Raw genomic sequence first — 14,788 nt, 5'->3', positions numbered from 1 at the left:
CCCCCAAAGGCTGCGCGGGGCATGGAAGGACTTCAGTTCCCCGCCCCAGCCCTCGTCCAAGAAGGAGCTGGGGAAGCCCCCCCGCCCCTCCCGTATGGCACAGTCTCTAGGATGTGGGTGATCGTCCCCGTGCAGGCCCCCCTCCCCAATTAGCGAAACCCCCGAAACGGCCGGGGCTCCGGAGCCTGCTGGCACAGGAAGGGCACCTCCTCCCTCCATTGGCTCCGCGGCACCAGGCATCGCCATAAATGCGTCTCCGCAGCCTCCTGCCGTCCCCTCAGCGGAGGCACCTTCCAGAAGGGCGAGCGGGCGCGAGCGGCACTTGCCGCCACCGCCTGCTTGGAGTTCCTGCGGACACGCTGCCCGGCCGCGGTCGGGCGTCTCGCCGCGCCCCGGCCTCGCTGCTGCCGAGGGAGACGCGGGGTTGCTGGCTGGCCCTTGGTCTGCCTGAATGGTCCCCGCGGCTGCCATGAACCAGGCCCCGGACCCCAGTGGCCCTGAGCAGCCTGACAGAGATGCCCGAGACGCGGCCCATCTCCAGCCGGGCGCCGGCAGCGGCCCCGCCGGGGTGATGCCGCAGACGCCCAGCCTGCCCCAGCTCATCCAGAAGTAAGCAAGTTTGGGGGAGGGGAACGGGAAGAGGAACGAAGACTTTCCTTTCTGCTCCGTCGCTCGTCATCTCCTCCTTCTTTAGCCCTGGGCAGAGACCGCGGAGCGCCAGAGAGTTCTGTTTGCAGGGCGTTTCCCCTTCTTGGCTTGCTTAGTAACTTTAGTGGTCTTGTCTTCGGAGTATCTCGCATTGACGTACGAAAGGAGATCCCACAGTTGAGTGACTGGGACGTTTATTTCAAATATTCTCCAAAAGGCGGGAGGGAAAGGTACTTTACCTTCCACAGCCGCAACTCACATTTTTGAGGGAGGTTCCTTTGATGCGCGTTTTGGGAAGTGAAATTTTGTGCCTCCACATTCGACTTTAAACAGAAAGTCTAGGTCATCATATGATTACAAACGTTAGGTTGCTTCTTGTACAGCTATTATTCACATTATATTGCAGGTTTACGTTTGCTTTTCCTGTGCTTGTGCTGAGGCCTCGACAGAGTGGGGTAATGCAAAGGAAGTACAAATTGGCAGTTATAGGTATATAATAGCAACACCAGTATGAGAAAGTGGGCTTGGTACTCAAAGTCTTATCACTACTAGCTATAATCCTAATAACACTGTCTCAATAAGCAAACATGATTTAATTTCTATCCATTAACAGTGGAGAAAAATTGGTGTGCATGTGTCTCTCCAAAGACAATGTGTATTTTATTCTTAATTAAAAGAAACATCTGAAAATGAACTGGATGAACTGTGATTATTAGCTTGAAACATAAATAATACTGCATAACAGATGACATGGTGCTGAAGGAAGATAGTTATATGTACTGTACCCAAATGTAGTTATAGAATTACTATAAAATAAATCCTGTTTGGTCAGTAATTCTAGTATTAAATAAATTTGGGAGTTGTCAGAATAGCAGACATTGCTGTAATATTTCACATCATTTGCCTTGATGGAAAAGACACACACACACAAACATGGTGGAGTATGACAATTTAGGATGTGTTAAAAAGTGCAATTTTTATATTATATGGTACTTCCAGAGGTAGAAGTTGTTTGTGTTCATTTATTATATCTTTTCATGAGAAAGAAAGTAATGCTAGTCTTATTTAACAACGCATCTGTAGAACTTTACCACAGGAACTAATTTAAGAGAACCTAATATCTTTAGATTGTTAATATTTGGAAAGAATGAATCCTTTTTCTTAAGGGCCAATTTTTATTTCCACAGTGAGATTCTTTAAAAAATGCTGTGTATTATTTTAATCTTCAAATACGTTTAAAGCAATGTATTATTGCCAGATAGTCTTAATATGAAATAGCTGAAATAATATTAGATGAAAATGTTAGTTTGTTTCAAATTATGATGGTGTGTACAAATTTGTGGGGTTATTTTAGTTTATTACATAATAATTTGAGGGTTTTCTGTAGCTTTTTTTTTTTTAAAAAAAACAGTCTTCTCTGAGCAATAGGATGAGAAGTATAGGTTGCAATAGGATGAGAAGTATATGTATGAAGGATTGGGGATTAATAAGAATTTTGCTGTAAATATTTAATTGGTTGATGTGTGCCACAAAGCTAAGGATCTTCCATGGAAGTAATTTCCAGTGGGCTGTAGTTTCACTTTAGGTTTGCGTTGCGTAACATGACCTAGGCCTTCACAATATGGTATGGTAAGGAGCCCTTATACCCAGATTTTTTACCACTGATCTTTTGGGTGACAAAATGATGAAAGCATATATCAGTCGTATTTTGTGATTGGTCTAACAGTACAATCCTATGCATGTTTACTCAGAAGTAAGTTCCATTGTGTTTAATGGGGCTTACTCCTTAGTAAGTGTGTTTATGATTGCAGCGAAAGTATTCTAAGACGAGGAAAAATTATAGTGGTCTAACAGTGCAATTCTATGAGTTCAGTGAGACTTTCTGCCAGGTAAATGTATATTGGATTGCAGCCTAAAACAGTATATCTGTGAGCAGCATTTTTGTTGGCTAGTGCTGAAATAATAATATAATAATTAATGAAATAATAATTGTAAAATGAAAGCCTGCCATCATATCTGTCTTCAAAAATTTGAATTAAAGAACATAATGTGTTCTGTCCATTCTCTAACATGGCGCCATGGTGTAAAATAGCAAATGTCAGACACTCCCACCTGTGGCAGTGGAACATGATCACAGTATTTGTAACTGCGCTGCATAATTTAATCTCTTTCTGCATGTTGACCTAATTAATAATTCTTCAGTCCTAATTATAGTAAATAGTTGCATGTTGTCTTTGGACTCATTATTTGAACTGCCTAATAAAATAATTAGAAGATCTAAACAGATATTGATTGGCATAGGGATTATGAAAAGTATTTTGTGAAACTTCAATTATGCATTATTAAATTAAAATAAATATTAAAAGAACAACTCCATAGAGTAGGTCTTAAAAGTATTTTGAGAACTGATTGTTTTCTATTGCTTTTACATATGCAGAAAAATTGCCAAAATTACTTTGCTTGTAGGGATTTCATTCTCTTCATATACATTGTGTTTTGCTCTGTTTGTTTTGTATTATTGAAGCAGAAATGAACTGTGGAGTGGATATATCATAAATAGTAGTACATATAACTTTTATTAAATATTATAATCTTGATTGCTCTGGTTTCTAAATCCGATCTCTTTCTCTCTCCTGGCAATTGGGTTCAAAACACTGGAGAGGTAATATTTCCTGAATGTAAAACAATATGATGCACTTTAAGAACATAAATGTTTCCTACAAATATAATTTTAAGCATTATATATTCTTCAGTAAGAAAGTATAGTTGAGACTGTGTATTGATTTATATCATTCTTGGAATCATGAGCTTTCGTCAATCGTTTTAGCATTACATGTACAAACAGATCACAATTCTATACATAACATAGTCATGTTTGGTGTAGGATGTGGCTTTTAGTCTGTGGAAAAAATACAATTCTTATTGTGAAAAAATTGCAAGAGAAGGAGAAAGAATGCTGTATCCTGTAACCTATATTCATATACAAGTGTAAATTGTATAATCAGATTATTATATTCCAAAAGCTAATCAATACATTTTACTCTGATGTAAAATACAGAGTGTTGTGTTTGAATGTGAGATACACAAATTCAAATCTCCACTCTGATAGTCAAGTTGTGAAGCTCACTGGGTGGCCTTGGGCAAGTCAGCATCTCTTAGACTAAGGCGGCTGTTGCAAAGATAAATGGTATGAAAATCACTACAAAATTGACTGATATTTAGTTATGTCTGGAAGACATAACAACATTTAGTCTTTTTTCTGTTCACACTATAGTTCACTTCAAAGTAGTTTTTACATGTATACTCCAGTGTTCTTAATGTAAAATCAATTGTTTAAAAAGGCACTAGTGATGTGTTGGTAACATCATTTCACCTGTTCTTTATTTGAATGGGAACGCATAAATGCTGCCATCTGATTTAGGAAAACCTAAATGGGATCTGACTAGGGGCTAGAAGAGTAATTCAGGATGTAGGTCTCAGAGGATTAATGTGGGACGTACTCAGTTGGGAGAAGCAGCCAGTTCTTTAAAATGTGGATGAAATTATTTGGGTTTAGTCAGGCAATGGTATCACAGAGATGGAAATGATATGTGTGTATTCTAGCTGGGTGGGCAGAGTTCAAGCGGATTTCATATCTCAAAGGAGTTGTGGTGTGCAACTTGGATTTCCAAGGTGTATTTGCTGCTTTGATGTATGATTGTTAAAAATATACAGAAGTAAGGGGAATGGGAAGCATGCAGTTATTTTAAGTAGTATGTAAAGAAATTGATTGAAACAAATTGCAGAGGCTGCAGTCCGATGAACAATTAACTACATTTAGAGTATCCATTCAATCCACTGCAGGTCTAAGAGATAGTAATGCGCATTCTAAGCTACCTTTTCTTCCTAGTGAGCATGCTTATGATCACATGCTGTTGTTGCCTGTCTAGATTTAGTTAACTGGTGTTAAGAATTCTTATGAACTTACTAAAAATAATCACTTTTGAGGAAGAGTAAGTGCTGCAAGACTTGTGAATAAATTTACTTATTAAATATCTAGAATGGATATAGCCTTTCTCACCTTACATGCTAAAATAGGTTTGGTTTCCAGTTTAGAAAAGAATGAACACTTGAAAGACTTTGTTTAAACACTCTTTTTAATATTATACTTAAGACATGGTAGTGTTCATTTTGCTTATTGGATTTCAGTTTAATTATCTAGAATTGAAACAATATCATTTGTTTTCTGTGGGCTGGGATAAGACATAAATACATTTCATCATACAAATTAGTAACAGAAAAAGGCTTTTTATATAATTTGCTTATAAAAATATTCTAGCAATTTAACTATCCAGATGTGTTGCATAGTATCATTGCTTTTGTGAGGTTTTCATATTTATTTGATAATTGATTTAGTAATAAGAAATAAGTTCATTTTCAGTATTTGACTTCCATTGCCTTAGTTCATCCCTTCCCTCCATGTGGGGGAAACTTTAGTTAAACTTCTTTGTGTGTGCTTCATTTCTTTCCACTTTTGCAAAATAAACAGGAAGTAAATCTCTCTCCACATAGACTATTAAGAAACAGTGAAAAAAAAACATAAAAAATGAAACTTGGCAATTCTAGCAAATGGTAGAACTAATTGGAAGCTTACTAAGCTACATTTTTCTTTATGGTAAGTTCTACATCTCATTCTTTCTCACCACGTATTATGTTAGTTTTGTCTTAAACCTCATGCATATGACATTGTACACTGACTGAGCCGCTACTTTGACAGTGATTAATAATATAGTTAACCACAATGAAAAGAGTTTAACCCCTATGCCCCCCGCCTGCAGTATAACTAAACATGGTACTTCAGACTGGAATAAGTCAGAGTTTAAAAAGAATAGAAGACTCGGGAACAAATTTAGGTTCACCATACTTTTATGGCTCTTTCATATTTTCTTTCTTTCACCCTGTAACTGTTTGGGCAAGCATATATGAGGAAACAGGCTACACATAAGCCACTGTGAGATGCACAAAACAGATTATTGAAACAGATGTTCGGTTTAAAACTCCTGCAAGAAAAAAAAGAGTCTAAACTTTTTGAAGTTTCCGTGTGGACTATGAAATGAAAGATTTGAAAATTTTGTCGTGAGATGTATTCACCATGATGTAAACTGTTGAAGTCTTGTGGGGGATGTTGGGATGAAGTGGCAGAAGTTGTATAATCCTAAATAGAATTGCCTTCCCTTTAAAAACATGTGGAATCCCCTGACAAATTAGATGTCCTGTCCAATCTATGTTTTATTGTTAGTTCCATTCATTATCCAATTTGGGATGGCCCTGTAGAACATGCTGATTGTAGCTTGTAAATGGGAAAGGATAATTGATCTCCAGAGGTCATGGTTTGGAGGTGCAATAGTGCCTATAGATTCCATGGTAAGTATTACTCTCAATAGAAACCTCTATACTTCAGGGCAAGGATAAGTTAAACAAACATATGGCAGTGGATTCCTGTTTCCTGTAACAAAATTAACTGGATCTAGCCTTTTTAAAAATTGGAAATGTAATACTGCTGTTCCCATGAATGGCGATACTGGAAAATGTTTGTTTTTGTTAAAGCAGCCTACTCTTTCAAGAAATTATGTTCAAATGCTGAAATTGCCTTATAAAATTAGTGCACTGATACGATTAGTCTTTGTTACACTACACAAAGCTATTAGTGAAGCTCTAAGGAAGAACGAGCTACAGAAAAATACTACAGTAATTATTAAATTGTTATTTCTTTGAACTCATAAAAGTAAATAAATTATTCCGGGTTTGAAGATTACAAATTCTCTAACATTTAGAGAGGAATTGATCTTGGAATTCAGTCATTATATTAATACAATTGTTTTTTAAATGTTTCTCTTTTGTTGTGATTCATCTGTTGCCTTTTGGCTCTTTACATAGATTACCTATCAATTACAAGCGGTTGTTTAAATCCTGAGTAAGACCTAGTAAACCCGTGCACTTACATTATGGAAATGTTAACATCATTGTTTTCCCAACTCATTCATAATCACTATCACAGATATCTCAAGTCTGTTATTAGAACACAGTAGACAATGTATAGGCATTTTATTTTGAAAATATCAAAATATTTGTGACAGGTTTATAATTCATTATCTGAGTACCATTGAAGACTATATAAATAGTATTATATATTGATAGAAACTATTGATGTGTAAGTGAATGGATCCAGACTTAATCATGTTTAGAGTAGACCCATTGAAATGAATAGGACTTATTACTAACTTGTCTTACTGATTTCAGTGGGTCTACTCTAAGCATTGAGGTCTGCATTCAACCCAATATTTCACAAAAAGGTAGATCTCTGATTTTTCATGGGAACACATTTTGTGTTTGCTTGACAGCATGATGTGAAAAATGCTCTTAAGTATCTAGTAATATACCATCATTTTCCTGTAATTTTCCACCATGAAATTATTTTTGTATTTAATTTTTCCTTCTTGCATATAGAGGTATGTATGTTTACCTGGAAGTAAGTTCAGTTCCTCTACAAAAAGCACAGAACAGAGCAACAATGACAGCTACAACACCAGCATCCATGGCAACACCACTGACCCACACCAATTATGGGCCAGCATAGTAATGATGCCCCCATGTCAGCCATCCATAAAAAGAGACAGTACATGCAGTGTATGGAAGATGTTCATATTATGTCACCCGGGCACAAAGGTATCATAGCACCTGCTACTGCATGAGCTACTATGAAACAGGCAGGAAGAACCCAGCAATTGGGTGTTTCTAGGAATCCCTGCATACAGGGGTTCAGATTTTTTATACCATGTCACATAACAAAGGAAGGAGATGAAACATAAGACAGCATCCAAATAGCTCCCTTGGGTGGAGGACTACATACAGAATGCATAGACCTCCCTGAGGGCAATTGTTCAAGGCCAGGGGTGCAGAGCCTTTTTCAGCCTGAGGGCCAAATTTCATTTTGGAGAAGCTCTCAGGGTCCACGTTCAAGCAGTGGATGGGCCGAAGCCAAAAGGGACAGGGCCAAAATACCAAAAATACCAGTATATTGTAGCTTAAAGCTCTTCCAATAACTAAACTTCCAATAACTAATAGGCATCTCAGCCTTTTAGAATGGCTAAAAAACTGCACAAAAGCTGGTAAACTACCAAATAATCAGTGGTTAGTGGAAAGAGAGTGTGGCCAGGGGAAAGCGGGTATGGTCTTTTGAGGAATCTTGGAGGGCCAGTTTGGGATACCCAGAGGGCCAGATTTGGAGCTGAGGTCCTGTACCCCTGTTCAAGACCATGGGTAAGGGAAGGACCCTCTTTTTAGGCAAGGAAAGGGAGGAAGTAGAACAGGCAATGAGAAGCCACAACTAGAGTCTCACATGAGCAACCTCCAGTAGCTCACTGCATAGGGCATAGAGTTGGGAAACAGGAGGTGTGAGTTCTCAGTAACTTTTTGTATGATTGACCAACAACAGACTTTGCCTCAGCCTCTGCACCCGCGCACCCACGACCCTTTAAGAGTTGTGGAAATAGAAGAGTTAGCAATCTCCTGTTTCTAACTGAGTTCTGATCCCAGGCTGTTCATGCAGAGTGCTGTCTTTTTGTGCAAAGTGCCCATTTCCATAGTTCCCCCCTTGTTTCTAAGTGTGCATGAGGCTAGAAAGATATAGCTGTGTGTCCTATAATCTGAGTTAAGGTCTCCCTGTCTGGGATGAGTATGATTGGGTACAGAGTTGGTCTGAATCAACTCTGTGAATTCAGAGTGAATTCAGACCCTGTGTCTGTGAATCCTGAATCAGTGTAACATTGTGTTGGCATCGTGGGCGGAATTGGAGTTTGAGGGAGTGCAAGATTTGGCAGATGTCCTCTCTTTCCATGTAATGCTCTTGTCTCCATCCTGCTTTGGGCCTTCTGGTGTGAAGTTGTACTGGCATATCCATCGAGTTGTTCCATTAGCAGGGGTGTGTCTCAGCATATGCCATTGTAGTGGGACTTTTGCCATATCCTAATGCTCCCCAGCTTATGTATCTTGAGTATAGGATTGGGTCCTTGGATTATTTTTATATTTTAGCTATTGAAGATGGAGAAACAATAATCACTGGATTATTATTGCTTTTTCTGTCCTGAGCTCCATATATTAGGTGCTCACTAAATTAGAGGGAAAAAAAATAGCGTAATCCTATGCATGTGTAGATAGAAAAAAGTCCTACAACTCCCAGCATTCCCTAGCCAGCCAGTTGTAGGACTTTTTTCTGTCTAAACATGCATGGGACTGCACCCCTAGTAATTATAATCCAGAAAGATTTAGTATAAAATCTGTGAATTCTCACTAGACAGTGATGCTGGTGCTTCTCATGGTTTCATCCGGGGCTACAGTTTGTGAAACTGCAAGAGAGATAGCTTGAGTGAAAGTGGCAGAAAACCCAAGTTCTGTGTGATTGAACACTGCTTAGAGTCCATTTGAAGGCCTGTAGCATGACAGCACATCTTTTTCTGCCACCTTTGCATCTGTTCAGTGCATCCAGTGGAGTTCTGGTGAGAGATTGATTAGATCCTGACACATGGAGATAGACAGCCCCTCAATATTCTGTTGTGACTCTTTTGCTAAGCGGTTTACGGGGTGGGGGTGGGGAATAAAGCTGCTCTCATCCAATCTGACTTGGATGTGTTATTATTCCAATAGAGGTGTCTGATTATGCTGTTTGTCCTGTTAGATTGGATATTTTCAGTTGTTTTTTCCTGATGTACGCAGGATCCCGGAAGAATACACCTGATCTCCTGCTCATTTGACTCTAATCCTTCTCAGTTTGTTAAAACAAGCCATGAGAAGCTGGGCCTTCTGCTGAGGTCATGCATCTGAAGTCATGCATCTTTGACAAAAAATGGTTATATTTGTGATGTTGAAACAGGCCATTATTCCTTGCTGCTTAAAACGTTATTCTGTCTGAAAGTTTTTGACCACTATAGGCTCATTTAAAATTTGTCGTTTTGGGGGCAAGGTGTTATAGTGGACAGTGGAGAAGCTGATTATCTAAAGGAGTATCTGAAAGTCACCTACCTTCACATGTGCCCAACTGGACCCTAAGATCCTCATCTGAAGCTCTTTTCCATGTGCCTTTGCTGTCTGAGGTAAAAGGGCATTTTTGGTGATGGCACCCTAGTTGTGGAATCCTTTCCAGAAAGCCTTGTTTAGTGCTTACCTTGCTGTCATTTCAGTGCCTGGTAAAGATAATGTTATTTTCCCAGTCTTCTTAATTTGTTCCAGTTTTCAATTCAAAGATCTGCTTTATCTCTGCTAAGTGATTTTGGTGCAGCTTTAATAGATTATGGTTATCTATTTTATATTTTATCATTGTAATTGTATTTTGATATGTAAGCCACCCTGGACATTAATTGAAGGATGGGGCCTGATTATGATATCTAGACAACCTGGTGGGCAACCTGGTGTTCTCCAGATGTTTTGGTCTACAACTTCTGTCAGCCCCAACCAGCATGGCCAGTGGTCAGGGATTATGACTTTTGTCATCCAAATCATCTGCAGGGCACTGTGTTTCCTATTCTAGACCCATATCAGACTGGACTTTGAAATGGGAAGTGCTTTTGCGGGCTTTGTTGACAGTCTTCTTCTGGAGATATACTGGAGAAATGTTACCCTATTGGTTTTACTAGACCTCCCAGCAGGCTTTGATCCAGTGGATCATCAATTCTTTCTAAGATAGCGGAGAGGCGTGGGAGTTGCGGTACTGCTTGCTGTGGTTTAATTCCTATCTGTTTGTGACCTGTGTGTGTTTGAGTATGTGTGACATAGACATTTTAGTCCCATGTGATATGTTTAGAATTGGAGTTTGAGTGAACCTTGCCATTTGGCTGAGTTGAAAATCTGTAATAACTAATATGTTTCTCAGAGTTTTCAGTAGTCTGTGTATGTATAGTGGACAATGTATTTTTTTCAGACTAAGAACCATGATACGATATATGCCCTTAAGCTCATTGGTTTTTCCCCCCTAGGGAAAGAATCTAGTATGCTGCATTAGTAATACCTGCATTCATTATGTCTACATTTCTGTAGGATATTTTAAAAAGGAAAAAGAAGTAATTTATATTCATATCACAGTTAGAAAAATTAAGGAACATTATTTTTGCTTTAAAAACTCCAATGGTTACTTGTTAATAAAGTTAGCTTATTATACTTTAATGGCAGATCCTTTACAAATGTACGCTCTGTAAAAAAAATATACGTATGTGCTGACAACTTGGGGAGTGGGCTGTCCCACACTAGAGGCATTCAAGACGAGGCAGGACAGCCATCTGTCAGGGATGCGCTGACTTGGATTCCTGCATTGAGCAGGGGGTTGGACTTGATGGCCTTGTAGTCCCCTTCCAACCCCACTATTCTATGATTCTATGAACTTAAAGCATTTAGAAATTGTTTCTATTGTTACAGATTAAAAAAGATTAGTTGTCCTTATACAGGTAGCTCATGCAAGTTGCCAGTTCAGACACAGTATATATTCCTTTGGTGAAATAAAATGAGGTTTGTTGGAGGATAAGAATCTATGTGTCTCATTCTTTTTGTGAACTGCCCAGAGAGCTTTGGCTATGGGGTGGTATAGAAATATAATGAATGAATGAGTGAGTGTTGGAGACCTTTTAAAAAAAATAAAGAAAAGACAACTCTTATTAGTAAACAAGTGTAATTCTCTACCCGTGCCCCTATTAACCTATCTTAAATGCTTTCTGTTAGCACTTAACATTCTTACCCTAACTATCCATATCCACTAAGCCACCTATTTGTGCACTACTCTTTCGCCACCTGAGCAGTTGGCACATTCTTTGTCATCACCACTCTGCTCCCAAGTAGGAACTAGGCATCATGGTCTTTCTTCAGTTTACAGCTTTATTCAAGGTCATGATATATGCAGCTGACTGGGCGGGAAGCTTCAGTCTGTTTCCCGCCTCCCAGCTGAGCAGAGCAGAGCAGAGCAAGCTGCTCCAGCTGGTCCAGGGACTACAGAAGCAGGCAAGCTCCAGAGAGCAAGCGAACAGGGGGAGCAAACAGGAGTTGGCCAGGGGAGTTCGGCAGGGGAGGTCAAGGGGGAGGCCCCTAACATTTTTTTTTAAATAACTTTTTCCCATTTATTTGTCTTGTAACACACACTTCCACACCAGTGGGACTCTGCTTTTAACCTCTACTGAGTAGAGGAGCAGGCACAGGCTAGTCTAGAACAATCACAAAGCTAGACACAAAAAGGGAAAAGGGGCTATGGAAGGACAAGACTCTCCAGTGGTGGTGACCTGCAAGGTGTGTGCCATGTTTGTTTTCTTGCCTGAGAACAACATGGCCTACACCTGCAACAAGTGCAAGTTGATCACGCTGCTGGAGGAAAAAGTAAGTGGACTGGAGCGGCGACTGTCAACCCTCCGGGGAATAAGAGAACACGAAGAGTTCTTGGACAGAATGGGGGAACTACAGCAGCATAGGGCAGACCAGAAGCTTGAAGAGCAACAGCAAGATGAGGCAGAAGTGGGAAATGCTGAGGAGAAGAAAAATGGAGTAGAGGATACTCCTTGGAAAACGGTGACAGTTAGGAGAAGAAGAACTAGACGCCACTCTGCACCAGTGGAAGCGGTGGAGCTGTGGAACCGATTCCAGGTACTTGCAGATGAGACTGGAGGACAGCCTGCAGAGGACGAATCACAGGGGAACCTGCATGAGAGTGAGCAAGAGGCTAAAGGTCAGTCAAACAGAGGCGATGAAACCCAGGCCTACAAGAAGAAGAAGAGAAGAGTGGTAGTAGTGGGAGACTCCTTGCTGCGTGGGATCGAGACCCAAGTATGTCGCGAAGACCCGTGGACTCGCCAGGTATGTTGTCTCCCGGGAGGACAGATTAGAGACGTGACTGAAAGGTTGCCTGCACTCATAAAGACCATTGACAGGTATCCCTTTCTTCTCATCCATGTGGGAACAAATGATACCGCCAAGCGGAGCTACGAAGAGATCACGTCAGACTTTGAAGCTTTGGGAAGGAAACTCAAGAACTTTGGGGCCCAGATAGTTTTCTCATCCATCCTTCCAGTAGTTAGAAGAGGGATAGAAAGGGAACGAAAAATACTCCGGGTGAATGACTGGCTACGAAGGTGGTGCCAACGAGAGAGATTTGGATTCTGGGACCACGGGCTATACTTCCTGGAAGATGGGCTGTTGGCTAGGGATGGGTTGCACCTCACAAAGGATGGGAAGAATGTGTTTGGCCACAGCATGAAGAACTTCATCAGGAGGGCTTTAAACTGAATCCTACGGGGAAGGGAGATGTAATGTTGGGGGTAACAATGGACGTAGGCGCATGCACTCCAATGGAGAGAACAGCGCTGATAGCGCCCAATAATAGTCTTCAGACACATGTAGGAAGAAAGCCAGACTATGAAGCACATGGTCTTCGATGTCTATATACTAATGCCCAGAGTATGGGAAACAAACAGAACGAACTTGAACTCTTAATACAGGAGGGAAATTATGACTTGATAGGTATAACTGAGACTTGGTGGGATGACTCTAATGACTGGAATACAGCAGTTGAAGGATATAACTTGTTCAAAAAGAACAGGAGGAACAGAAAGGGAGGCGGGGTTGCACTGTATGTGAAAAATACATATCTCTGCACAGAAATACAGGAGGAGGAGCTTGGTAGCCCCATCGAGAGCATCTGGGTTGAAATAAATGGAGCAAAGAATAAAAGGAACCTGGTGGTCGGAGTCTACTACCGGCCACCCAATCAAGGAGAAGCCAAGGATGAAACTTTTGAAAAGCAAATAGCCAATGTTTTAAGGAAGCATGATGTAGTAGTAATGGGGGAGTTCAATTTCCCCGATATTTGTTGGGAGACAAATTCTGCAAAACATGGCCCCTCCAGGAAATTCCTGACTTGTATATTGGATAACTTCCTCCTACAGAAAGTAGAGGAAGGAACTAGAGGATCGGCTATCCTTGACTTGATCCTAACCAACAGAGATGACTTAGTGGATAAAGTAGCAGTTACAGGAACTCTAGGGGAAAGCAACCATGTTGTACTTGAGTTCTTGGTTCTAAGGGAAGCAAAAGCCGAGTGTACTCAAACGCGTACCCTGGATTTTAGGAAAGCTGATTTTAATAAACTCAGAACAATGATCAGTAAGGTCCCATGGCAAACAATGCTAGCGAGAAAAGGAGTCCAAGATGGGTGGGAACTTTTAAAAAAGGAAATTCTCAAGGCACAATCACAAACAATTCCAACAAGAAGAAAAGGTGGAAGACAACAGAAGAAGCCAATGTGGCTTCACAAAAAGCTTAGGGATGACCTGAAAACAAAAAAGGACACATATAGGAAGTGGAAAGAAGGCCAAGTAACAAAGGAAGAGTACAGGCAGGTAGCACAGAATTGCAGGGATGGCGTCAGGAAGGCTAAAGCGGAGAACGAGGTGAGGTTAGCGAGGGATGCTAAAAACAACAAAAAGGCTTTCTTCAGCTACGTGCATAGTAAAAGGCAGAGGAAAGAAATGGTTGTTCAGCTATTAAATAAGGATGGCAAAATGATAACAGATGACAAAGAAAAGGCAGAGGTGCTCAATTCCTACTTTGGCTCAGTCTTCTCCCAAAAGAGGGTCTATGACCCCCCTGGCAAAGGCGAAGTACAGGCTGAAGGGGCAGGATTGCAGCTTGAGATCGACAGGCATATGGTCAAGGAACACCTCATTACTTTGAATGAGTTCAAATCTCCAGGGCCAGATGAACTGCATCCTAGAGTAATAAAGGAACTGGCAGAAGAACTCTCAGAACCGCTGTCTATTCTCTTTGAGAAATCATGGAGGACCGGGGAAGTGCCAGATGACTGGAGGAGGGCTAACGTTGTCCCTATCTTCAAAAAGGGTAAAAAGGAGGAACCTGGGAACTACAGACCAGTCAGTCTGACATCAATCCCTGGGAAAATTCTGGAGCAGATCATAAAGCAATCCATCTGGAAGCACCTTGACAACAATGCCGTGATTACTCGAAGCCAACATGGATTTGTCAAAAACAAGTCCTGCCAGACAAATCTGATCTCATTTTTTGATCAAGTCACCTCCCTTGTAGACCGTGGGAATGCTGTAGACATCATATACCTCGA

At 40.6% G+C, this 14,788-nt stretch overlaps 1 protein-coding gene across 1 annotated transcript in view; it reads left to right on the top strand.

The window, feature by feature from the left end:
• The first annotated feature begins 273 nt into the window (after positions 1 to 273).
• The window catches only part of RBM20 (RNA binding motif protein 20), a 191,627-nt gene continuing 177,112 nt past the window's right edge, over positions 274 to 14,788 (top strand). The window contains exon 1 of the mRNA XM_084846282.1: positions 274 to 609. Coding sequence (XP_084702408.1) covers positions 452 to 609 — 158 coding nt within the window. The 5' untranslated portion in view covers positions 274 to 451. The remainder of the gene's footprint in view (positions 610 to 14,788) is intronic.

This window comes from Heloderma suspectum, chromosome 3 (genome assembly GCF_057233095.1).
Source record: "Heloderma suspectum isolate Gila_16-S chromosome 3, 16-S_ref, whole genome shotgun sequence".
NCBI classification, from domain to species: domain Eukaryota; kingdom Metazoa; phylum Chordata; class Lepidosauria; order Squamata; family Helodermatidae; genus Heloderma; species Heloderma suspectum.
This window is presented reverse-complemented; position numbering and strand designations above follow the sequence as displayed.